At 37.9% G+C, this 27,835-nt stretch overlaps 1 protein-coding gene across 1 annotated transcript in view; it reads left to right on the forward strand.

Annotated features, from left to right (window-relative positions):
* Positions 1-27,835, forward strand: part of ZFPM2 (zinc finger protein, FOG family member 2) — a 252,493-nt gene that overhangs the window by 122,908 nt on the left and 101,750 nt on the right. The window contains exon 5 of the mRNA XM_009323098.1: positions 21,440-21,551. Coding sequence (XP_009321373.1) covers positions 21,440-21,551 — 112 coding nt within the window. The remainder of the gene's footprint in view (positions 1-21,439; positions 21,552-27,835) is intronic.

Here is a 27,835-nt window from a genome sequence, read left to right on the forward strand (position 1 = left end):
CCCCTGTGGTTCTATTGAATAAAATGTACTTTAAGTACCTTTCTGGACTGCACTAACATCTGCTGTTCTTGGAAAACAGTTTTTGCCAGAGAGAGCTATGTTACTGGGAAATGCTGGCCCACAATGGCTGGCAGGGAGGGAGCTGTCTTCTTGTAATATTCTTACTAATTAATTCCCACGAGACTTGCTCCTGGGCTAACTATTGTGAGCCCAGCAGTGTGAAGAGGTTAGCTGGGAAAGTCATGGGGAGGGATGCGGTGGCAGCAGCAGAGCCCCTGTGTGCATGCACATGTATATCCCCCCCAAGAGAGAGGAGGACAAAAAGATGTACAAAACAAAGATAGGCAATAAAGAATAGTGACTTAGTTTTCTAGTAGCTATGGCTCTTCCAAATTACATACTGGGTTCTATAAATTATACCCAGTCTGACCAGTTGAACACCTTCCTAAACCTTATGAACTTACCTTAGCAAATCACTCAAATACGATTCGTTTTGATTGTGTAAGTTTGGAAGAAGAAATCATTCTTGAAGAAGTTGGGTGACCCACTTATATCTGGAGACCTAACATCCCTGTTGACTTCAGTGATGGCAGACTCTGAGACAAGCCAGAGTTACGTGATTTTACATGTATGTGTGTATGTTTGCATTAGCACAGACACACAGGCCCATACATGCACCGCACATATACATGTACATTTTCTAGGAACCTTACTTTCAAACCACTTCCTCAAAGAAGGGAAAAACAGTTTTAATTTCACAGAACTGACTAGGAGAGATAATGAAGTACTTTCAAAACTCTTTATGTGTGCAAGCCCTAGAGGCAAACCCCAGAGCTTTCTTACTTTTAGCAACCAATTACTGCAAAAAAAAAGTTTCTCCAATTATGAAGTACACTAATGCAGACTGCACAGACTCAATTTCACAAAGTGTATTGGAAAGGCAGCATTCACATAATTAATGAGCAAATGCTGCATGTGTTCAGACCTTCTGTTAATTGATTAAATGAGTCTATGTCTAAATCTGATTATAATCACACTGTGGCAGTACAATTGAGCGAGTGTGTAAGAGGTAAAGGGACTCTGTCTTCCTCTCTCTTACACTCTCGGATATGTGGATGTGTCCTCCCTCCTGCTCCCCCTCCCCAAATCGTAAGAACAGGATAAAAATTGGGCTAATAGGAAAGGTAGCAAACTTCCCTATCAAAAGCTGGATAGCTTAATCACAATTACTTGAAGAGTTATTCTTGGTTTAGTGTCTCGGTTCCTGTTTAATCCATCACTTGCACTTGTAAAATAGAACGTGCTTTATAGCAAATGTCAGTTTGATGCTTATTGTGGTTAACAGGTACTGGTTAGTTTTCCCGCAGTGTAATGAAACACAAAACCTGCCATGTGCTTGTCATTTTTTTTAAAGAAGGCCACAGTGTTCCCTAAGGGTTGTGAGAGAAGTTCATCCCATTGAACTGGTCAGCAAGATATCATTTGCGCGTTGTGTACATGAAATCCAGGGGTTAGAGCACCAAGCGTCACAAGCCAGTTTCTTTACCTCCTTGAGCTGATCAGAGGATCAGAGTATCAAGGAAGGATTAGCACTGACTTGGGATTTGTGTGATTGGTTAATTTATTGCGGCGATGGCAGGCCTTTCATCTATGGCAACATTTAATCAGCACGGCCATGGAGGCTATTACGGGTTAGCTCTTTTCTCAAGTCAGCCAGGGCTGCACCATCAGCCCTATCACAATTCCCCTGAAATTTCCAAATTATCTGGAACAGGCTTTAGCCTCACAGTAATAAAAATTAGAAGAGATTCCTGATAGCACTGGTGGAAAAGGCTTTCACTTGCACAGGGCAAATTATAAATAGTATGAACGTGCACTTTAAAAAAAAAAATTCTCCACCTCTTAAGAGATGTGCAGGACTTATCACCCCTGCTCTGATCCAAATCCTCGTGGTTGAAAATTTATATTAGATTTTATCAGTGAGGCCTAAGTCTAGAAAAATCAATGAAGGTTATCTTTTATGTTCCAGGAACTTGTGGAAATATTGATTTTCATTTTATAGTGAATTTGGAGCATGAGTTGGTAATCACTGCTGAGCTGACTACAATGTTTGCCTACTGTATCTTTTACTGAGTTTTGCTCAAGTATTTAAGATAGTATATTCCTGTTGATTTTAGCATGTAGTTTGAAGTCAAATGTTTCTTAATAGAAGTTGGTGCATCTCTTGTTATATAATGTAATCCTTCAGCGTAATGGTGATTAGCTAATGTCTGTTGAATGATTTCTGAACTTAATAGCGATGTTCAGAATGAGAAGGAGGGAGATTTCAGGACTTCCCTCATATATCTTGCTTCTCCTTTTTCCTTACCAGTCACTAAAACACTAAGTGAAATACAAAGTGTAAGAGAATATAATGAAAAATAAGACGAAGGATGCTAAAAGATAAAATATCCATGTATACAAAGAGTTAGGAACCTGAAGAACTGCTAGTATAAATTATAGTTATTCAATCTATTAAGCATTAAATCTTTCAGAACTAATGAAAGCTAGAAAAACTTCTACTGATAAAAGATACCATGGCCACAGTTTATTAAATGAGTCTAGATCCTTCATCTTGGCTCTTAAAAATGCTTTAACTAAGCAAAACAGTGATTCAGAGAGTGATTTTAGAGCTTTTCTCATGTAATGCCCTTACTCACTCTCTGTGGTTTTTATTTGTATAGATTATGTCCGCTTTCGATGTCATTTCCATTGGCGGTGTATGTGTGCAACTGATATTAAAATGGATGAGTTCTTCAAAAAGTCATTTGAATATTCAAATAAATCTGTTCCTGCCAAATTTATGCCATTTTTGTTTTGATTTTAGGTAACATATATGTGATCGAGTTCTTTCAGACCTGATATTGGAAAAGGAATTTTTAATACCTCGTTCACACGGTCTAACTCTTGGGGAAGTAAAATAAAACTTCATGACTTTCATAAGATAAAGCCTAACTGGCCATGAGTGCTTAAAACAGGGATACTCTCAGATAACTGTTCGCTGTTAAAGCAAATATTGTTAAAAATAGTAGGAAAAACAAAATTATAGCTAGTTGTAAATAGATAGATTTTGGAGTATGGGCTGTGCTTTTTCCTTCCTTCCCAAGTCCTTGGGGCAGGACCTGTTGTTCCCCAAGTACAGAAGGCACAATGGTGGCAAGTACTTTGCCTGAACGACCTTTTCAGCTTCTCAAGTAAGGATTTAAATCTATAACTCTGTAGGGATGCTGAAATAATTTTTTTTTTTGAAACATCGGTGCAAGGAAATACTGTTCCTCTGGGAGAGAAATAGTGAAGCTTTTTGCAAAGTACATGTACTGCATTTACAAATGCAGCTGAAGAACATGAGGCTGCAGGTGTCCCTCAGTATAATCTCTAAATACATGGTCACTCTTAGCTGCAGCTAGCTTACAGGAAAAAGTGTATGAATGTAGCTACCTGGATCTCCTCCTGGTTGGAGCACCTGCAGCACAGTGCTGGGGAACATACAAGGATGCACTTACCAGGATGCACGGATATATAAAATTCTAGTTCCTAGAATGAACTGTGTGTCACTGCATTTATTTACATGATATTGGCATCCTTCCCCAAGTTAATTATGCCCTATTATGCTTCTAATGCTGTCCTTATTTTAGTATCCTAACTTTTAGTGTTCTTTTTGAGTACGGTAGTTGGTATGTCTTTTGCTTGGTTCTATCCATTTTCCTCCAATCACAGTCTGTTCATATATTACACAGAAATGTTGCGGGTTTATAAATATAAGCAATGGTGTGTCACTGATTTCAGGGAGAGCACGATTGTGTCCACTTCGTGGTTTTCCATGTGGTGATTAAGCTGATTGGTATTCCTTTAGCTGGAAATAATTTTCAGGAAAAAAGAAATGTAATGGATTGAATTCTTTACTGTCTGGTTGCAGCATTTGTATGAACTATGAATACTGGTGGTATATGTAAAAGAAATTAAGGGAGGTTTTACCTGCTATAATATTAACTTTTATAAAGTACAATGAAATAGAAAAAGGTTTTTTTTTCTTCCTATAGGTAAATGTTTATGTGATCCAAAGCCTGTAATCCTTGAGCTTCGCTCCACAGAAACTCCTACTGACTTCTCTGGTACTTTGAGCTGAAGTAATGCTGGAATAAACACTTGAAGGGTCAGCCTTAACGTGTAAGGGGGGGCGGAAGCATAGTAATTTTTATTTTTCTTTAAATTCAAAATGAAATTATTAACATCATAAAATCTTTGACAGTGGAGAAACTACAAAGAAAGGATGACCTGCAAAGATTGAGTTAAATTCTGTTATCTGAACCACAGGTGCAATTCCTTTTGACCTCAATGGGAATAGTGTCATGTGTTGCTGAGAGTAAAATATGAGCCGTTGTCTATTTGCTTGTCTATTATGGAACTACAGATGAGCTTGCATAACTGAACAGATATGGCTGGACAGATTTGATTGCCTTTGTTAATTGTTTGTCTTGAACCTGGCATTTGCATGAAATTACACCGAATGTTTTATTTTGCACACTTTAAGCCAGTGCTGAGTTTAAAGAAAATAATTGAAGGGTTCATAACATGACTAGCCAGGATTTGGAACATTTTGCAGTATTCTCTCTTTTATTATCATTATTGATCTAATGAACAAGGAGCATTTGGGTCTTTTTCCCCAAATCAAGTCATATTTTGCAAAATCATATATTCTTAAAAATTTACCAAAATTGGAAAGACTAATTTTTTCATTACTGAATAATATATTTCCATGCAGTGCACCTTTTTTTATGATTCTTCTCCGCTGCCATTAGTTATACACCGATGAGAGACTGCAAAGTGGTTACATATGACAATCATCTGAAGCATTGCTGCTGTTAGACATAAACCTTGCTTAGCTGATTTTCAAAGTGGTAATTTCCAAGTTTGGCCCTTAGTTATAGCTTTACCATAAGTTTTTGTTTGTTAGGCTTTAGGAAACATTTTAGATTAAGGTTGAAGAAATGGAGACTTGCAGTCAGTTGATGAGATTCTTGTGTGCTGGATTCCTGAGGTTTACTGAGCAACTCACAGTAGCAGAGCAGAATCTCCCCCCAAGGATGGCCTCACCATTATGAACCCTGTATACAGATCATGATACCGTCTTCCTTTTGAATTTTTTTAGAAACCCTGTTACCTGCCGTAAGCTCCACGACTCTTTTTGTGCCTGGTCAAGGGGGGTAAATACCCACAAGAAGGGTGGGCTTCTCTGGTGAATACGTGGCAGAGTTCCCCCAAGTCTTTAAAGGTTCTTCAGGGAAGACAACATTTGACCCTGGTTTGCTTCCAAGAAGACAAGTCCTTGTAATTGACCTGGACAAATAAATCACATACAAATAATCTTTTCCTTTAAAAACAATTATATACAACTATAGCATAGCCAAAAGAGTTGGGATCCATATCTACCTGGTAAGAGATATAGTCTTCAAGCCAGTTGGTTAATAGGCCAGTTATGCAAACACAGCAATTTAAAGGTAATATGGAAACGAGGTGGGGTGTGGGGAATAAAGAGTCCACACACAAAAAAAAAAAAATTGGTGATGTGGTAACACTTGTTTTTTCAAAGAAAAATTCTTAATTGGAATAATATAGTGGAAAACTAGGATTGGTATACGTTCCTAGAATTACTGAAGAATTGCTTATTTGTGTAGTATGTTGACTAGCCAGTACATTTCTAGATTATTTTGGACATATTCCTGGGAAATAAGCCAACATTGATAAATAGGCTTGATGTTTGGAAAGCCTCTAGGATGAATCTAGTGATCATGGTATTGTAAATATGAAATTTAACTCTAGAATCATAGTCCATTTGACTTTATGAAAAAGACAGATTTTGAAAAAAATGTAAAAGATAACTTACTTTGAATGCCGTATATCAAATTAGTTACAGAAAAATGGGAAGTATTTCAGAAGTTAAAAAATACAGTTGGAACATATCCTGGGTCAGAGGAACTAATTCAAGTCATTCTCCTGGTGAACGTTTTATTACCTATGTGTATTCCAGCACCATCCTTATGTGTTGTGCACCTCCCTCACCTTGATCCAAAACCTCAAATTAGCTGGAGTCATTACACTAACCTTAAAAAAAATTGAATCAGACCAGAGGTGTGTTTTTTGCCTGGTGCTAGTAGTCTGTCCTTCAGTTTGTGTACAGTGCAGGCGAGGTCTGTGAGCTTTTTTTGAAACATAGGTTTATTAAGAAGAAAAAAAGAAGGCTAGGTTGTTCACTGTTGTTCGCTGTAAAACTGTTCAGTGTAATAATTCACTTTCAATTTTCTGTAAATAAGAGTAGCACATATTAAAATGTCTGACTTCTAACATCGTGCACTGATGTACACATTTATAACAAAGAATACGATTTCTTTTTTTAAACCAATTCTTTTCTCAAAGTTTGAAACAATTCTAGGCAAACTTAAAAATCTTAGTCAGTGTTTCCTTTTAATAAAATTGAGTATTGTAATACTGATATTTCACTAATCTTAAGATACTCAGTTTGGTTATTCTTCCATTTCAATTGTAAATGGCATCTTCAATCTAATGTACTGGAAGTTTGATAACCTTCAATTTAACATGGACATCATTTCAAAAAGATCTTAAGACAATTGACACACTACTTCAGTCACTTCAAGTTATATGGGCTCAGTTACATGTAAATTTTGCTTTTATAAAGAAAAGTATGTTATTTATTAATTTGTTCAAGTTACATGTATGTTATTCAGTTCTGCAAAAATGTGTCAGTAATGACCTTTTAACTATGTTGAATTGACTGAAGTGAATGCCATAAAATATCAGTTGAGTATTTCTCTTCCAGTAACAATCAATTGATATGGTGCATATTTGTCTTAAATGACATACTTGGGAATGCCATAAAGAGTCTAATTCTGCCTAGTACTGAAGGGTCTCTATTAATTACATGGTAGGCATGAAGGAAAAGAATCAATAGAACTGATGTCCGTGGGCCACGTCCTGCTTCCTTCACTTTAAATACAGAAAAAATTCCATGGCTTCAGTTGTTTTCAGCAGTGAACTGTGGAAGACTTTACAACTGCAGAGAATTTCACACTGCCACATAGAAGTTATAATGAAACTGTCTCCAATATTCAGGTAGATACAAGTATAAATTTGATTGTAAAATCATCTGCTACTCTCTTAGAAATTAGAAAGTCAGTTTTCTCATTTGTCTGAATTTTCTTGCATTTAAGAGAGATTTCAAGTCAAATACCTGCCCATTAATTTTCAAAGCACTCTGGTTAATATATTGTTTTGTTAAAATCGCTGGCAGTCTTCTGTGCAGTACTTAAGAAATAGAAGCTTTAAAAAAGCGTTTTAAAAGTAGCCTGTTTACAATACACTATAGAGAAATAATTCCTCTGACAAATATGCTATTTAGTGTCAAATCATTTCATAACTAAAAGGAAAAAAACAGTAGTGTGGTTTACTAGAAAGCATCCCATTCCTGTTGTCAAGGTTTTAATCAAAATCCCAGGCCTTGTGGAGTAATCTAGGGATTTTCTCTTGTGTTTTATTAGTTGTTTTTTGAACTGTAATCCCAGCAAGTAACAAAACTCAGCTGTACATATGAAACTACCACCTATCGCAGTTCTTTCAGTCTCAAATAGGATAACCAGAGCATAACTACTGTGAAGCAATACAATTATGAATTTCTTGAGGGGAAAAAAGGAGAGATAAGTGCGCGGAAGTCAGCTAACACTGATGCATGGGTGGCTACAGCATGCAAAGGGTTAACAAGATTTTCATTTTAGATAGTTGCCGTAGTAACAATCAGAGAGCTCAGGCTGTATCTTTTCTATTTGTGGGGAATGTTTAGATTTACAGAGTAGCTCAGCTTATTATATATCTGCCTTGATTGCTGGATAAGGTTCGTTGATTAAAAACAGAATAAGATGCATTTTTATAATACTAAGGGAACCCGCCGCCCCCCGCCCCCGCCTCCCATCACTCTTTGTCCAGATCTCTCTCCGCTCTCCCAGTGCTCGCCCGCTGCCCAAGGTGTGGCTGTAAATCAAGTTTCACTTGAACTTTCAAGGAGCAGAGGCCGGTGTCGCCTGCGGTGCGTGCGGCGGGAGCGCTTGGTCCTGAGCATCCCTTTTCTCCTCCTAGCTGCTGATTTGGACCGTAAAGCCATGCCACAGCCAGTGCTGGATTTGAGTGCTGCTTCTTTTGTTTGATGTCGCAGCCTGTGCTTGCTCATTCGCCATCCACAGCTTAGCAAAAGAAAGTTTGATCAAAGGTCACCTCCGTGGCTGAGGAGCGAAGAGGCAGATTTTTGAGCATTCATCACCCAACTGTTCCCCTTGGAATTAGCAGGAGCTGTCAGAGGCTCACGGGCTCTGCAGACGTGGCCACCTCCCTTCAGTGGGCAAATGGGATCTGAGCTTGTGAAAATCAGGCAATTACTCATTTCCTTCCCTTAAAAACTGAGAAGGCTTGTGACCGCCATAGCGTGGTGCCGGGTGCGTGGAGGTTGCAGTGATCCTCAAGCCAGGCGGCTGCCACGTGAGACCGACGCCCCGCTCTGGCGGTGGCCTCACACCTCACCTGGAGGTCCCTATCTCCTGGGAGCAGGGAAAAAGCCCGGCTCAGTCGGGATGCCAGCTTCAAGCCTGCCTTGAACAGCTGCTGCCAATTAGTGCCAAGTGATATCTGGTAGTCATTTGAAACAGATAGGGTGGCTGGAGTATTGTAGCATTTTAATGCCAATTTCTGTGACAAGAAGAGGAGAAACTCTGGTATGAAGTTTTACTAACTTCTGTAGTTTGATAGCCTCGACTTCTCTGATTCTGCCAACTTCTAAAGCTTTTGCTCTTTTAGAGCTCTTGATTTTCCATACCACTGATGCTGTTTGCGGTGTTAGGTTGCTTTCTCGGCTCCATAACACATGCACTGAAGAGGGGCTTTCTTTTTCTTCTGCTGATTTCACTGGGATGTTGAAGTACTAGGAACGTTTGGAAGCTGGCTTTTTTTTGCTCAGGTATCTGAAAATTGATCTGAAAATTTTATTGGAAGCAGAAGGGATTTGATTTGATTTTCTTTGAACCAGGAAAGGCCTTCAAGGAAAAATTACCTTTTGGAATTAGAAAATCATTATTTGTGAAACTGGTCTGAGCCAACAGTAGAATAGTTTTCTAATCACTTAAATTCAGTCCACAGCGTGGTGGTACCCAGTGTGATTCTTATTACCACTCTGAGTTTTCATTTCATAGGAAGAAAAAAATTAAAAAATTAACCTGACTCCTATGACCTAGGTGCAAATTTGTTGTTCTTTTTGATGCTTCCTACTTTTGAAATTCAGCCCACTTCCACTTGAGGACCTCTCCTTGGACTTGTGATCCCAAACAGAGGCTTTACAGCTCCCGAGGGGTCCCATTAGAGAACATGGAGCTGCAGCACTGCTGTCCTGAAGTGGCTTAATCAGTAGGCTGGTGACTGGCAAGAGTTTGACACCAATATTCTGTGGTCGTAGATGTAGTTACTCCATTCATCTTTTTCACACTGTTCTGTTTCTACACGTGGAAGTGAATGAATCCATCAGCTCCCTTTAAGCACGTTGCATCACTCTCTTATCAATACCATCATTTAAACTTAGGATACCAGCCTGTGTATATCCGTCAGTCCCAGAAACGGACATTGGTTCATAGTCAAATTCTTGCTGCAAAGAATTTCAAAAAATCAACGTATGTATTTCTGAGAAAAAGATCCTTTAAATAAACTTGCCAAGCTTCCAGCTTCTTTGTCTATTGTTACTTATTCCAAGTAATAGTTTTTTTGAATTCCCTAAAATATGTTAAAATGGGAGGGGGTTGGGCTTCATTCATTGTTATTTTCAAGTTATAAACATAACACCAGGTCCCTATCTCCCTTTTTAGCCCTTCTTTTATGTGTAAATGTTTCATAAGTATCTGAATGAATTTTCCAAGTAAAACGTATTTTCTTGAAACTGTTTTTACTTACAGAAAGTCTTTTACCCTTACACCCAGCTTCATTGTGTTCAAAACCAAAAGCCTGAAAACAGCATTCCTACACTACTTCTTTGTTTCCAGATTTTAAGATCTATTATGCATAGTGTAGTGCGTAATCATAATTATGCATTCATGATGATGTTTGTACTGGCTTAACTCAGGAATAGTGTGAGAAAGCTAATCTCGAAGCTACAGGCTGTTTTTCTGCACTTCAGATTCTGATCTGAGCTGTTTGTTGAGTCTTACTGGAACCAGAGCCCTGTACTCACCAGTCTCGCTGCCGGACTCTCCATCTTTATCTCCCATCCCAGTGAAGGACCTTCACCCATTCTTTGAAAACTTATTTTTTTCATGGCAACTTGCATAGTTGCAGTTCTTCGTCATGCTGCATATAATCAGTACACTGAAGCAATTTAAATGAGAGCTGCGTTGCACGACTATGTCATACAAGCTACAAAAAATGAGGATCCTTTTAATCTGTCATTGGGTATTTTAGGGAACTTCATTTTCATTTTTATGTGAGAACAGCAAAAAAAAAACCCTCATGCTTTTAAGGCAGTGGGGAAAAAATGACCTGATTATGTGTAACATATTCTTCAACTGGAAGAAAGTAACTGCTTGCAAGGTAAAGGTGCTGCTCTGCTCAGTTCATCTTATTGGTCCAAGCCTTCTGAAATGATAAAGAAAATCCATAATTGAGACCTGTGAAAGATCATATTGATGAAAAAGGACAGAATTTTGAACTGTATTGTCTCTGAAATGCCCATGTTAATCAGTTACTCAATACCATTGTTATTAATTTAAAAATCTACACAAAATTTGATGGAATCAAAGAAAGATTAAAAACCCTAAAATACTGCATAGTCATATGTTAATTTCTACTGAACTAATTTTCTTGTGAAGTCTATTTTAAGATTTTGTGGGTTTTTTCACTGATAATATTTGAAAAGGGGTTTTCAGTGGAATCAATAAATTTAAAATTTTTGCATGAAAACACTGTGTATATCTTTTTTGCATGAAAACACTGTGTATATCTTATGAAAGTTTAACCAGCTAAAGGAAATTTTGCAACATTCTATCTTGGATAGACCAGAAAATAGAAATTATAAGTGAGTAGAGAATAACCAAAAATTCCAATTATTCACAAACTTTACCATCAATATTTTATATATATGTAAAGTTAATACCTCTCCTCATTACTTGTAGACAAGAAAGCATAGAGTAACATTGAAAATCATGAATGGAACCTTGTTCCAGTTTATTTTTACATAAGCAGTCAAGAATCATGCATAATGCAACAGTGTACCAACTGGCAACACACTTACAGGAGATTATTTAAACTTGTTTTGTATGGACACAAGAAGCTGATTTTAAAGCCATCCATAAGAAGATTGTCCTTGATTTTGCATTATCCTGGGTGTGTGTTTCAGTTTCTTCCATTTACTATCATACTCACTGGGTGAAAAATATCCTAGTGTCTGCTTAATAGTGATGGAATTTTCTACATGAAGATGTAAGGAGGAATTAGGTTTTACCCCATAATTATATATTAAATCAGTGCTAACATACAGTTGTAATCAAATCCTTTCATATCCCAAGGCCACACATTTGATACAGTACATTGGAAGGTCAGAATACTTAGCTGAGTATACACCCCTTGAGACTCAACAGATGTACAGATATGCGGCCTAATCCCAAAAACGCATTCATAAGTCTGGAAGATCAGAATTGAGCCTTAATTCTCTAAAGGACTGCCACAATGTTGTGTGGTCCTTTCATCCAAATTAGAATGATTCATTATGTCTAGTCCATTAGCACCATCAGGGATAGGTGTGGGCCATAAAATCTGCATTAGGATTTCTAAATATGTCAAGGATAATCTTAAAATGAGATAAACTGGGATGTTTTAACTGAACTAAAAATAATTAATCACCGTCATACATGTAGACTTCTGGTTGTTGAATCATGCGTTAAACTTCTACCTTAAATGATTATGCTGTCTTAACAAATATAAAACTTGGGCAGAGGATCGTATATCGGATTTATACTGTTACTTTAAAGTACCATGTTTCCTGTTGGTAAAGATATATACAAAAATATCTAATAAAACCATGCATAAAAATCTTAAAAAATCGGGAAGAAAAGCACAGAAGATTTTTTTTCTATTCCCCAATTCTATTTCAAATGAGTTAGGTAGGAATTTATATATAATATTTTGTGTGCATTCAGTGTGTACACCACTGAAGTTCAAGTATTGTGTCATGCATCATCAAGAGAATTACACTGTAATACCTACACTACACCATTGACTACAATACCTTTGTATTAAATATGTATTTCATAAAGGCCTCACAATATTCATTGGAAATATAATCCTAATAGAGCTGCACTGGATTATACAGTTAAAATATTGGACAAGCATATACAGAGAACTTTTTATTTTCTACCTTTTTCATTCTGGGGAAAAAAAAGTGAAATTAGAAGCTTGTCTTTAGCATGTTTTACTGCTGCTAAAGCATGACTTTTTCTTATTCACCTTTCATGACAAAAACTTTCACTTTTCTAAAGTAAAATACACAACCTGTGTTTGCAGTTCCAGCCAAAGTAATAATAATATATAATAAGCAGAATCTGTAACTACTAACTAATCTGTAGTTCTGCGTAATGGACTGTTTATAGAAGGCTTTATGCATGTCCTTTTTTATTTTTGTATTTTAATGGATTCCTTAGATAAAAAAAAATACATATAATACATGAAATTTGGACTTCTGGAAATGATGGTTTAAATCATCCATTCCAGGGTAAGAAAAAGTACAACAGAGAAAAAAATCCAAAATTACTACAAAACAGAAATTATTCAGTACCACACTGTAACTAAGCTGTAGATGCAGCAATCATTGTGGATGGTTTCAGTGTAAATAGCTGGACAGTGGGACCAGGCAGAATTAACCTGTATGCAATATAAGTGCCTTCATGTCTTCTAGAAAAACCTTTGTAATTGTCTCCTTGATTGTCTAGAATATCTGCTGTCACATTAACTACCCCAAGCCCAAATGATCTTTGTGCAAAGTAAGAGAGCAAATGTCAGACGATTAACAGGGATTAATGGTTTATCCCAGAGTTTAGTCCCTCAACCCATCCAGCGTAAACTCAATGTTTGCAGAATTGCAGCTGAGCCACACTGAGCAGAGTATTCATCTATTTAACATTAAAAATGCTTAGCAAAAGTGAAAGGAGTTACATTTAAGCAAGTGCATTCGGAAAATATTTACTGGCAAATATCAGCGTGGTCTCATTAGTAGAAAGGGAGACCTAATTCTTAGAGTAGACAATAATTTACAACAGGGAGGTTAACCGAGTAGGAAAAATGCGCTGATAATTCACTGTGAAAGTGTGCAAGCAGCACTGCATTATATCTTGTCTAAAGATAAGTTATATATAGTGTGATTTCATCAGTACAGGTGCATGTCATCTCTGAAATAGTATTATCCAAAGTACTCAACTTTACAGTAAAGCGGAAAGGTTCAACACCCATGGCAGATACCTGAGCGCTAAGACACAATGACGGCGGGCATGCTACCTGCAGGTATCAACTCACCACAACAGGGAAGATTCACGTAGCATTGCCAAGTTTCAGAATACCCTAATCATATTTATGCTAATCACAGCACCGACTAAGAATACAGTTTCCTGCTGCTGGTCATTGTGTAAATACACAATGCATATATATATATATATATATCTTTTCCAAAGAATGAACAGGACAGAGAGTAATAGGAGAAATATAATGAGACAGTCGAGTCAAGAGAGTGATGGCAAAATACACTGCTGTCCATCCCATGCTCTCTGGAAAAGGGAGAAGTTATCTAGACCTAGTTAGTCAGGTATATACAAAACGGAAGAAAGAGAAAGGTAGGAGGACAGGGCAGGGGAGGAGCAACTGCAGAGTGAAGCCAGGTGAAAAGACTTTATAGGAGGGAAGGACAGGAGTAGAAAGCCCATCAACATGGGGTGGTGTGGGCAGGGGAAGCTTACTGAGTGTTCAGAGGTCCAGTTTCCAGCTTTTCCGTTCCTGTTCCTATCAGTTGGTTGTCACCTCCTCTAGGACCACATGGCAAGCAGTCAGAAGGAATCGCTGGGACCCTCAGCTAGGACCAGGCGCTCCAGAATCTGGATTAATTATTTTAAACCTTCCTAGTTCTGGGGACGAGTTTGAAGATGGGTTCCAAGGGTATCCTTGATTAAATAGAACACACCAAAGTTGCTTTTGACAGCCGTTATTTTGTACCTACGTTACAGTGAGATTTGATTTATGTTTATTTTATAGATTTGAAAAAAATGCGTTCTAGCTAGGTAACATGAAATGATCTCAATGTTTAGCGTATATTTAATTTGCATTAGGGACATTCATCTGCAGGCCTATTTGATATTAATAAAGAATTTGGAATCATATTGAATTCATGATAAGTCTTGGAAAATATTAACAGACCTAGGTTGTATTTTTTTGTTTGAATATATTCTTTGGTCTGCTTTAGGTTTGTGGCTATATGGTGAAATGTATGTTCAGTTTTGTCATTTGACAAGTGATGATCTCTTGGGGTAAACAGCAGGGTTTCTCAGTTGCAGGGAATCCCAGCTGTCTTTTGGGATTCCATCTGTATGTACATTTCTTTTGTTTTTTTCTTTATTTTTTCTTCCTTTTTTGTGTTTAAAACATTTGAAGGCTTTGGTTTGACCACAGCCTCTTCAAATGTTACCAATTCTTTTTCTTGTACAATCACCAAAAAAACCACAACCACCCCTGAAAAGATTCCCTCTTCAGATAAGTGGAATCCCAAATTAAATAGCCAAATGTAACGCATTGTAGACTAGGAACGATGTGAGTTGTTTCACAACCAGCCAGTCCACAGGTGCAGCACTGCCATGTTAACCACTAGTGCTACATAACGAGAATCCAGAGCCCTGCGCAGAATAGACATGAGGACTTTTTTCCTCCCACCTTGTCCAAGATACTGGGAAGTAACACTGACCCCTCCTTCTTTTCCCCATCATTAATTTCATGGCCCATCACAGGCAACAATTTGTCTGTCTATCTTCTTTCTGCCAGTTAGCATGCCAGAACACCAGTTACATCTGTGGAGATAAACAGGTTCTTGTACTCTCTTCATCTAGCCATAAGACAGGCATCTGATGGATGATAACTTGAACACTCCTCTGAAACACTGCATCCCGTAAAGTTGTAAAGTAGTAACTAAAAGTTATCCCAGGCTGTCTGCAGATTTAGGTGAGATTAACTGCATCTGTTATGTTTGCATCAGGTTTTCAAAATACATTTTTTTTCAACCACAGGGACTACGGATTGCAAAATTTTTCTTGCATTTAGTTTAAGTTTCAAGATCTCACCGATAGACATAGCGGGGGCTGTGAAAGCTGAAATCCTGGTGCAATCGTACAATTCCAGAGTACGTGTTTATAGGCTGGTGACTGCTGTGTCTTTGCTTTATTTGGTGTTGTTTGTCATCAGCATGGAACCATGGCACCAAAAACCTCCTGACATCTCCAGTCTCATGTGAGTGGAGAGGAGTTGCCTCCGCATGTCTAACAAAGAAAGCCATGGCACAGTGAAGTGCTGCCATGGGCCTTGACTGGCAGGGTTTCCAGAGAAAGCCCTGGAGATAAATATTCTCCCAAGACTGAATCCTCCTTGGAAAAAGATAAGAGTTTTCAGGGAAGCTACAGAAATTGAAAGGCAGTCCAGCTGATTGCACAGAAATCGACAACAAAATGAGGATCTCTTGTCCACTGGGCTGTTTGGATGGGCATGTCTTAGGGTGTGATGAATTTGTAATCAGTTACATGATGCAGAAATACATTAAGATAGTCAGTGTAAGTGTGAGGTGATAAAGTAGAGTTACCACTCTTCTTATTCAAAAACATCTTAGAACAAATATTAATTAATTAGGGATAGTTTGAGACCTATGCAAATCTCTGCTATTGCTCAGTCCAGGATGACCCCTTAGGAGACCTTCCCAACTGAACTGGTTTGATGAGCTTATAAAGTTTTGCTGTATTGAGTATGGTGGCTGCCAAAGGTGAACTTAACCTCTCGAGAGGGGACATTCTGCAGTTTCAGCATGTCAGAAGGTACGTCAACCCTGTGACAATCAAATTGAATTTAAATTGAATTTCAAAGGAGAAACCTCCGTCGGTGTATTAACTGGGGTTTTACTATCCCACACTCATATCTGAAGGCACCTGAGGTATATTTGCAGTTCTCCTACCAGTACAGTCTTGTTTTTAATTGGCTATATAAAGTAACACAGCACAGTGGGACATGAGAACTTTCTCCAAGGGCACGAAGACATTTTGGTTATCTTCTGTATCTTTTATGGGAACTCAGACTCTTTGGAAGATTTAGAAAGAAAATCTGTTTGCGGGAACCAAAATACATTTAGAAGGAAAGCCCTTGAGTATCTTATGTCTCCAGCAACTTTCCACTGTTTTGGTGAGAGTACTTTAAGGAGGTAGTTTTTACATTATAGAGCCCTGTACTGATTGAAGAAAAAAAAGGTAAAGATAGAAATGTAGTGATTTTTCAATGAACGGTACATCTCCTTAAATAATGTTGAACACTTTTTAGAACACCCATGCCTGGGACAGGATGGTCATGTCACAACGGCTTACTGAACATCAGCTCAGTACCTGTTTCTTGCTCTGGCACAGCTTCTTAGGAAACAGCTAACAATGATCAGGCATTTGACATCACAATTTCATAGATTTCAAACAACTCGTTCATACTGTATTTCCCTTCAGTGTGGGGGTTTCCTCAAGTTTCTGCCAGGCCACAGACATCATATGTTAGAAATCGTTGAAGGGAAGAGCCCATCTAGCATTACTTGTCAGCACTGATTCCTTTTAGCGAGAGTGCAAAACTATTTTCGGCCTGCTGTGATGGCTATTTTTATCTCCATTAACCTCTTGACTGAATATAAACATTTATTGAGGGTTACCTCCCTTGTTTGTCCAGTTGCTGCAAAGGTTAGTGAAAAGTAGATGCCTGCCTGACCTCTTTCATCCTCATTAGCTGACTCTAATTGTTCCCTGAGAGATCACAGTTTTGACCCTGTTTGTCCTTGTCAAATTTGTCTAGTTATGGCATGAAGACATTAGCAGAAATTGCATTTTCAGGTAAAAATTACTGTCATGTAGAATACACATTTGCCTAGTATAGAGCAGTGAACAATGTTGTGGTTCTTTAATGTGCCCTCATTTCCAAAATGTGAGGTTCCTCTTATATGGCCCCATCTTATGGACACCTGTGTTAGTAGATCCCTATGATTATACTTAGGCAATAAGCAGGATGTTTTGTAAGCTTTTGAGTAATTTGTAGCAGTTCTTTTGGAGGGAAAAATAAAATTTTGTTTGGTTTTTGAAGTATTATTTTTAAGCAGCTCTAATATTGTTGCTACTGTGTCAAGGAAGCTTTTTTGTAAAAAACATACCTTTCTTAAACTAGAGATATTCCTAATAGTACTGTAAAAAACCAACAACATAGCATAAAGTAGCTAACACCTCCCACCACCACCACCATTTTGGGAATGACCAACTAAATGTTACAGTATGACAAATATATCTTATGAATTACAGGGTAATTTTCATAGTACATTCTGAGAGTCAGAGCATGAACATACTTTACTTCAAGTGGGATGGTATCCCAAAGGTAAAGAGTTGTCATGAAGAACATTTTGCCCTGCCAAGAGTTTCTTCTGTGTCAAGCCAAGAAAGCCCTTTTTCACGTTCCTTGGTGGATCTCAGTTGTGGTTGTACGGTTGGGGCAAAGGACCTGGCAGGTCTCAATTAGGTATCTCAAATAGACAGGTCCCAGGCTCCACAGGTTGTAACCAGCGCCTTAAATCCCACAGACACTTGGTGCAGATTGAAAAGCACTGGTGTAATGCGCTCAAAGCACGATATCCTGCTTTACAAGCGGGTTGCCGCATTCTGCACCAGCTTCAGCTTTCAAATGGATTTAAAATGTAGCCTCAGGTGTAGCGCATTGCAGTAGTCTAATCTTGAGGTGATAAAGGCATGACTGATTTAACCATAGCTTCTTGTTATCTTGGACTGGGGTCTTTTCATTTTAACCATTTTAGGGAAATGGCCTTTCCTGAATCAGCAGGGTTGCTTCAATTCTTACTAGGTAATAAGGCACAACAAGAGCAAGCCTTTGTGAGTAGTGAACACCTCCTATGAATGTGCGAACCTCACAGGATGCCAGACCCCAAGAACTGCTGCGGTGGTCCTGACACATCTTACAGCTCACACAATATGCCTGTGAGGTACTTCAAAGAGAAGCCGTTGCCCATCTCCCTTAGTGGAGCTGCCAAGCTTTACAAGCAGCCAGGGCCTTGTGAAGTTTTGCTTTCATATTAAAAGAAGTTTATTTACATATCTGTGCAGCTTGGGAGCAGAGCTATGGGAGAGTGGGAAATTCTTTTGAGGTGTCCACCAGCTCTTCTGGGCTAGCAGAGCTGTGAGACGAAACACCCTGTTCCTCCTCCAGCCTATCTCTAGTGCCTAGAGACCACTCACAGCTGCCGAACTGATTACAAGTTTTACTGCCAAGCCAACCTGGAAGCTAATATAGTGATCTCCATGTAGTTCTTTTAAGTTCCAAAAAAGCCCTGCGAACAGGGGGATAGCAAAGCGAACTCGCGTCCTGACTGCTGGTGCTCAGTCTACCTGCTGCTGCTGTTGCTTCACCTCAGAAGGGATGAGGCACCAGCCTGGGCTCCTCTCATTGTCTAGAAGAAACAGGGGCGGTGGCCTGGGACTAAGCCTACCACTTACTGAAGGAGAAATTAATCTCCATGAGAAAGTCAAACAGTATCTCTGCATCTCATTTCTTCCTCAGCAGTATGTGGTTAAGTATAATCCTTTCCCAGGACATACTGTTTGGCTTGTCCATGTAGATAATAAACTATTGCCCAGCACAAGAAGATCCTGATATTATTTGAGGCTTTTTGATACCACCTTAATGCAAATAATACCCTTACAGATGGGAGAGACATAATGAAATGAGTTGCACTGTCTTTTGATTGTACTTGGGATTACCAGAGACTGAGAGCATATATAAGCATAAAAAACATGTTAAAGGCTTGACAGAAATGGCAGTTGGAGAAATGCAGCATGTGGTAGGAATGTGTCCCGGTCTTCCTCTTCATTATTGCTATGCAGTCACAGTTGCTAACGTTCATGCTAAAGCTTATATTTAATATGGGTATGATTCTCAGCTATGTGAAGAATAGCCGCAAATCTTCCTTGTTTTCATAGCAGTCTTAGCGCTGTTTTGGTGTAAATGACACTACAGTCTAGACTTTTCTGTAACAGAAGGTAGAGGTGATACTTTGATTACCTTTCATCTCATCTCTTGCAGATCTTTTTCAGTTCATGCCTCATTTACATCATTATTTTTTGTGCAGTCCATATGTAAATACTTTGCACTGATGTCATAATTGGTAATATCAGACTTCTTGATAATTTATATGTGAACTTAACCAAATTTAACAAAAAAATGTTTACTGGCCAATTAGAAATCAGAATTTAAATTCAGATTTCAAACGCATGCAGTTGGGTTGACTCTTGTAATACTGCATATAAGCAAACACACTTTCTGCAACTTCCCATAGAAAAAGCAACTGGAATTGAGACATCGCATGTCTCTGGTTGCAGTATTTTTACACTAGGCAGGTATGTTGTTGCTAGCTGTTACATTCCTTTTTACTAATTTCATTCTTCATTTATATCTGCTTTTTCCAACACTTCTGGAAGATCAATAATGTCATGGAGTGCATATAGAAGTGTGACTTATGCATAAACATAAGTCACATATGCATGTATGAAAAATGCAAAATATAAAATGTAAATTAATCAAGAAATACTATATTTGATAAAACAGTATTAGAGAATAAACAGATTAAAAAACCTGAAAATATGAACTGTGACATTCAATGCATCTTACTCTATCATCTTTATTAAAATATTGATATATCATAAATTATATGAAATATATCTTATATAAGATTATGAATCTAATCTTATGTAACTAAAATATTTTAAATAATATCTTATTTTCAATAAATATTTTCATGTATATTTTGGGAATGTAATATTTTTTATGGTAACTTACTTAATATACTTCACTACACTTCTAGAACAGTCATAGGTAATGAATGTGACCAACGCATATAGAATGTCCATGTAAATATATGATTTTCGGTATCTTAAAATTTTTTAACTCCCTTAATCATATAGAATATCACAATAGAACATAGCTGGAGCCAACTAGAGAATTATTGGTGGAATATAAAAAAAAATTAATCAAATTCTCTTAGAAAAGGTTGGAATGTCTTGCACAGAATTATATCCCAGAACAAAAAATAAATTAAAAGTTACATGGTGACTGTTGTACTTTGTACTCTCTGTTGTGGTTTCATGCTTGATACAGAGAAAAAGAACTGTGAATGATAGAAGTCTAAGTGGCATCTCAGTGCCACATACTGACAAACTCAGGAGTACCCACAGGGTTTTTGCCATTTGATTAGTAAATAAGTTAAGCGTTAATAAATTTGAAGCCTCTACCTTATCTCCTCAAATACCAAATTCTCTAAATATAGAATCTGAAATATACACAGGAGATGGTATTGTTAAATGTGCGTCTCCTTGCCTGCATGCCTTTCAGGTGCAATGAATATCATGCTTTACTTTTGTGCCTTTGAATTTATTAATACAACTTCTTTTATAGTCTGTTTGGAAACAAAGTACAGTGAATCATTAGCAGCATTATTATTATTATTATTATTATTATTATTTCAGACATAGTGAAATCACACATCAACACTTAGCAAAATGGGAAAAATTCCATTATCCATTCACAACAATTTCCTATCATAATACAAATGTTACTCAGGACAGATCTTTGAAATGGATACCGATTCTTTAAATTCTTTCCTGTCTGTTTCAGGAAATAGTGAGATCCCGTTGATAATGAAGTACAATGTGTCTAAAGTGAACTTCTAAACACTTGGCTCTTTGCTGTGAAAGTCATCTGCATTGCCTTTATAATTCTCAGCCACCAGAGACCTGCTTAATCTTGGAGATCTGATCCAATATCATTCGGAAAAATCCTTGATAATAGTTTCACCATTCAATCAATGAAAGAACTAAAGCTTACTGCTCGTGTCTTATTAAAAAAAGTCCTGAGGCAGGGGAATAAGAGCTTGGCTTACAGGTTTTGAGATTTTGTTGTTTGCAAATAAAATGATTATTACTATTATTATTCAAGTTCTTAATCAAGGCAAGCAAATGGCATCTGTTTGTTATCATCCTTCCTACAGAAGACAAAGGCTTCAGTCCCTATGGTACTGACTGCTGGCCCCAAGTGGTTGCTGGATATGACTTGGCAAGGAGTAGAAGACAACAAAAACAACTGCATTGTGTACAGCAAAGGTAAACACAAGCTGATTTTTTTCTCTACTTTCTTGTGCAAGGTACTGAGATAAAAATATACCTGTTGCATAATAGGAAAATGAAGTAGTTTGTTTCCCCTTAAAGTGGAACATTTTTCATTCCCATTTTCCTACCCTGCTCTGGTTTTGCTTTTTTTTTTTTTTTTTCTTTTAATGATACAAAAACCGGACATGGTGTCTGTAGTGTACTAAATGCTTTATAAACACAGCAGGACATCAGCTGACGTAAGACATACCATCCATTTCTCTCTGAGAGTTAGTGCTTCTCGGGAAACATCAGTAAAATCTATACACTTTAGAAAGGTGGATTCTTTCTGACATTTCATTGGACATACTGGATAGCATTTCTCCATGTTACATTACATTGTAGACTACTAACTGAAATCTGGTTTTATAAGAAGAAGTCGAACTTGATTGGACTATGATAAGACTTCATGTCAGCATGGTAACAGAAGATAACTGGAACTGGATTTCAGGGTTGTCGCCTCTGACATTCCAGTCTTTGTGTAGTGGCATGATGCTTCACTGGAATGTATTGGCTAGTGGCAATGCATATAATTTCTGTCTTACGTGAATTGTCAGATTTGCTGAAGTCAGTATGAGTTCTCACGAGGCCCCCCAGACATGCTTTGTCTAACCTACCACATCTAACAGCTACTTTGGTTCAAGATGCAAAAGCTTTTGTCTTGCATCTTGAACCAACCCAAAGAGCCGTGAGTTCAGTCTGTAGTGCCATGGACTATGCACCACGCTGTTTGGTCAGTCACTGTGAAAGCTTTGTACATGCGGTTATGGTATCATTACAGTATGTTAAAAAAAAAAAAACAACACTTGAATACGTGGAATAAGAATAACTTATTCAGTGTAGCTTTTTTTGGCATTTCCCCTGAAGATCAGGTTGCAAAACTATGACTTTCCTTCCTTGTATATCAACCATCAATCTCAGCACTTTGTGAATACTTCAGATCATGCACTGTTCTTGTTTAATTTCTTTTAGGTTTTATTTCTAACCAAACAGACCTACTGAGATCAAAGATTTGTTTGCTGAGGCAACCTAGTGACCATTTCAGCATACAAGCATCCAGGCAAATAAGCACCCATATCAATATATTAACATACAAAACACTAATCATAACATCAAAGACTCCTAAAAACTTACTAGAAACAATTACAACTTGTTCCTATAATCATTGCAATTTATACACTTATAAGAGGATTGCTTTTAAACTGCCACAAACCTTTGAAAGTTGAAACGCTGAAAACAGGGAATTTGCATGTTAAAAATGAGTTGCACACCAGGGTCTTATAAATTCTTTCTATTATAATTACAGAATGCCAACACGTTCATTCTGCAACCTGAAACACCTGCAGTACTAGAGAACTGGGCTCAGATCTAAAAAGGGTTGAGCTGCCCTTTCTTCGCAGCTTGCCGATTGCTGCCCAAGTGGAAGAAGCAGCAAAGTGGTCTGAGTAATATAGTGAAGCTTTTCTAGTGAATCCAGAGCTGCAGTTTGCTATTCGTGGTATTGAATACTCCAGGCAAACTTTTCTGCAGCAACTTTTTAATGTAATGGGAAATTACTTTCACTCCAAAATACAGCTTCTGCAAATTCCCATAGGATAATGTCTTATCAAGTATTACATTCTTTCTGTAATTATAATAATGCTTAGCACATATATACCAGTAAGACTTTTAATCTTCAAAGTACTTTACAAACACTAACTAATTCATTAGACAGTTTCAGTGCTGTCTGAATGAATCTATCGAAATAAGATTTTTTTTGTCAAATACTAAAAACTTTCTTTAGTTTGGGTCAGTCTGTAGCCCAAAACATTAGTCTTTTCATTCAAACATGCTGGATTTTGTTTCACTGGTGATGCTGGTTATTTTAGTACTTGGTTAAGAAGGTATTGTGAGACAGTCACGCAGAGCTCAAGGCGAATTCTGTTCTCTCTACCGCAGATGTGTATTATAACTAAAAAGTGGAGGATAAATTTGAGCCCTCATTTATAAATACATGTTAAACCCTGCTACTTCACTAAACTAATGCGGGAAATAAGTTGTAGATATGCTTTACCTTCACTGCATTCTGTTCATCTCTTTGCGCTTTAAGTTGGCTGCTCTGTCATTCATGAAGCACCTACACTTGCCTTGAGCTCTGCTGGGACTTTTGTACTAGAAAGATTAATTGGCTTGGATCACAAAACAATGTCAAACAGAAGATGGTAAAATAAATAAATAGAATAATGTTTCCTCCTTCAATTTGTATCTCATCATTCCAGATTACATTGCCTTGATTTGTGTTAGCTTTCTGTCTCCTGTAGTGCCATTACTTCTAATGAAACGGTGTCAGCTGGCATGTAGTTGTAATTCGATGTTATGTTGTAGTGGCATGTGTATAATTTTGTTAGTTTGCTTAGCAATACTTTGTTATTTCTGAAAGCAATTAGCTGAACAAATGTGTGGAATTGTACATGTAGCAGATTTGGCCACCTGGGAAATGCTTTCCTTGCTATACCCAAGATGAGATGAGTGGAGTAAATTGGCATGTTTCTGAGAGGAAAATAAGTTTGAGAATTGGCTAGCAATACATGGTACTGGTCGATCAGTTGCTGACTCAGAAGCGCATGCATTATTTCCTTTTAGCTTATTACAGTGATGTCTTTGAGAGCAGAATTTTCCCCAGATCTTTCAAGAGAGCATAGGAATGTCAGTCTGACTTCCAGTTCACTAGAAACTATGGGCACCGTAGTCGCTCACGTATCGCATGCAGAATAATCACAGGGAGAGGAGTCCGGCATGTAGTTCCTGTTGAAAGTGAATCTGAGCTGGCCAGCTAACTCCCGATTTGCCTTCAAAACTCTCCATAAAATATTTTCCTTAGGCAAGCAAACACAAGAAGTGTGTATGTGCGTACATATGTGTATATATATGATGTACATATATAGGATTATATTGCTAAGTTATTACAGTGGAATCACAATTCATCTTCTATGTAAATTTTTAGATTAAGAAACCAGTTATTTAAAATCATCCACCAGAGTACATTCAGAGTGAATAGCTATGAAATAACTATTCCGTATTTGAAATTAATTCTATTTAGTCTAGGATCACTTATTTCTATCTGTATTTTTTATAACTGTTTTCCCCAATGCTGTGACAAATTAGAAATGGGAAAAACAGTTCATTAGTATGCCTTTTTACAAGGTCTGATACAAGCTGGCTTCTCATGGCATGTGCCATTATCCCATTCTATTTTTTTGAAAGGAAACTTTTACAACTAATTACATTTAAAAGATGTTCTTTTTGTTTTAATACTTATATCAAACTTCTCTCATGTTTCAAAAATACTCTGTTCAATAATTTAAGAGATGTCCTAGAAACAGTAACTGACATTTTAGAGACAAATTTTAGGAATTGTACCTTATCTAGAATTATAAATATGTTCTTTCCAAAAAACAGCTACAGAGTTTCAGTGATTCAAGCAAGGTACACTGGTGGGAAGTATTAATGCATGAACTGTATGTTCATTGCAACATAGTGTACTTGAGAAGCATTTGTGCCTAACAGAGTTGTGGATCAGATCTGGTAAATCTCTAAGACCAGAGGTAGGAGTTCCCCCGCAACCTAGGAAGGGGTTGGGGTATTAACTGCAAATCTTCCACTGGGACTGTTAAGTGATTTTAAAAATTTATTACAACTGAATAGAATAGAAATGGTGTAAAAAATACAGTTGCACAGACTGAAAAACATGTTCATATAACAGACATTTTTCTAGATATTATTTAAGCCATTTATGTGAAATGTATGGATACCGTATGTTTAGTGGCATTGTTAAAACAGGGTGTCTGTACAAATATTTAGCTGTGGGAATTATAAAATCATAAGGCGATTAAGTTAGCTAGTTGTGAAATTCCAATATTGCTTTTTAAATGACTTCAGGATATAGGAGGTGCTAAGGTTATTATCTGTTATCAGGAATACAGCGGAATTGTACGACTGGATAATAACTAAACAACTGACACAATGTAAAATTACATTATCAGTGTGTTAAAACAAAATTGCGCCCTAAAGGAGTCTACATGCCAGCTCAGAGCTGCAGTGTAATTATGCTTAACTCTGATAATTAAAATACAACGGAGATCAACAGAATCATTTTCATTAAGAAAATTATTAATGATGGTGGTATAACAGTAATTGATTGCAGAGCACCACAGGATAACTCTGTGCAGGAAGACCAACATGTTTAACGTGTGGCCGGCTGGGTCGCATTGCGTACCACCAAGCACGCTGCCTGGCCAGGTGGCAGCTGCGGGGCGCGTCTTCTGCTGTAAACCCCAAGTCAGAAAATGGCTGCTTTTCAGGCTGCGGCTTGGAGGGAGAGGGCTGGGTGCTGGGGGACGGGGCGGCAGGACGGGGTCGGGGGCGGCTGCCAAAAAGGAGCCGGCCGCCGGCAGCGACTCGCACGCTTCTCGAGCCATCCGTCATCTCATTTCACATGAGGCGGTGTTTGGTTTTGCATTTCCATTAGTGATTTACTGACGTTATTTCCTCCGCTGCCTGGCCTCACTGAGCAGTTTATGCCCTTCGTTATTTCTGAGAGGATGCGGGAGAAGAAAAAAACCGTCCTCGCCCCAGCGCGGTTCCACAGGCACCGCGTGACATCTTAGTAAGTAATTCCACAGGATGGTCCTGTTAATTGTCCCAGTGGTACCGACGCATGATATCAATGCCATAAAAAGCCTCCATCCCTCCGTAAGTGAAATCGCAGTCAGTGCCCACTGAGTGACTATAACAAAATCCTGGCTAGGGAGGATGTTGCTTAAGGGTAAGATCTGAGAATTGTCATTTTCTAATCAAGGGAGTGCTTCTCCGCACAGCTAAGGGATGGGTGCTTGCTCAAACAGATGCTACTTTTGAAAGCTGCCCAAAAAAGTCTATTCTCCAATCACAATAGAGAACAAGCCTGCTAGGTTGGATTTAGAGGATGAGATTAGTTAAAATGACAGCTGCCCACACTGAAACTGTGTCATGTAGCTAATTTATAAATAGAAACTCGAGGAGAGGCAGCACACAGGAGAGGGCAGAGCAGAAGTTGGAGCTGGAAGCAGTGCTTCCCCTGGCTGCGCTGCCCAGTGGTTCACTTAAAATAAGTCAGTAAATGTATAATTGTTTACTTACTTCACTGGTACTGGGATGGGTTATTTAGCTGATGCATGTGCCATGTGTTGGAAGATACAAGAGGTTACATGACATTACTAGAAGAATTGATGGCAATTTTTAATTAATTTTGCTAATTAAAAGTAAACAGTCTATTTTTTACAATATAGGAAAAGTCAGTTGTCACAACAGAAGGGTTCTTAAATTTTTCTTTAGTGACAGAGGATTACTTGTCTTAATTGTTCTGTGAGATCCTTCATACCATGTTTTCCCCAGCAAATGAGTTTTCAGCTAGCAAATACTGTTATTTTTTCCCCTGCATCTTCAGGCAATGTAATGGTACATTGCGCCACAGACATATAACATCAGAGACCCTAATGAGACACAGGTCAAACATCATAAGGAGTTTAAACACTGCTGCATTAGAATATGAGTATATTTTGTTTGGGGTCAGAGAACAAGTTGTTCAATAGGCCAAAGGTTAACTTGGGGCATATATTTTAGATTGCAAGGGGCTTCTTTCGACATACTATTAAAAGCAAATTGAGTGAATTTACTTAGTCTGTTCCATGTGGACGGTCGGAAAACTGCAGTATCTGCTGTCCCTCTGGATGCCTCCATTAGCTAAACAATGTGCTGAAGCCTTTGGTGGTGCTACAGGTTTTTGTTCTTTGTATCCACTGACAAAAAAATATGAGTTTTTAACAAAATGCATGCGATGCTTATCCTAATATCAAAGGTCCATGGAAAAGCTTGGTTTACATTTCTTTTCCCACAACACTGAAAAATTGCAAAATATTTCTCAAGAGAAGTATGATTGTGTGTATACTGCTTACATAAAATAGTATCTCTGCAAGGGCAATATACCTTCACAGTCATTGGAAGAAAGTCTAATGGATACAGACATAAGGACATGATTGGTAGGCAAGTAGAAGGCACCATTCGTGTTTGGTTTTGCAGGGATGTTGAGAAGAGAGGATGCCTGATGACACTGTTGCAAACAAAACTATTGCAAATCAGTTCTGCTACTTTCCTCCCTGGCCACAGAAGGAGAAAACATTTTGTCCCCATGACTAGTGATATTTATTGCTTGCTGATGGCAA

The sequence above is a fragment of the Pygoscelis adeliae genome, unplaced genomic scaffold (genome assembly GCF_000699105.1).
Source record: "Pygoscelis adeliae isolate BGI_AS28 unplaced genomic scaffold, ASM69910v1 Scaffold174, whole genome shotgun sequence".
In the NCBI taxonomy this organism is placed as follows: domain Eukaryota; kingdom Metazoa; phylum Chordata; class Aves; order Sphenisciformes; family Spheniscidae; genus Pygoscelis; species Pygoscelis adeliae.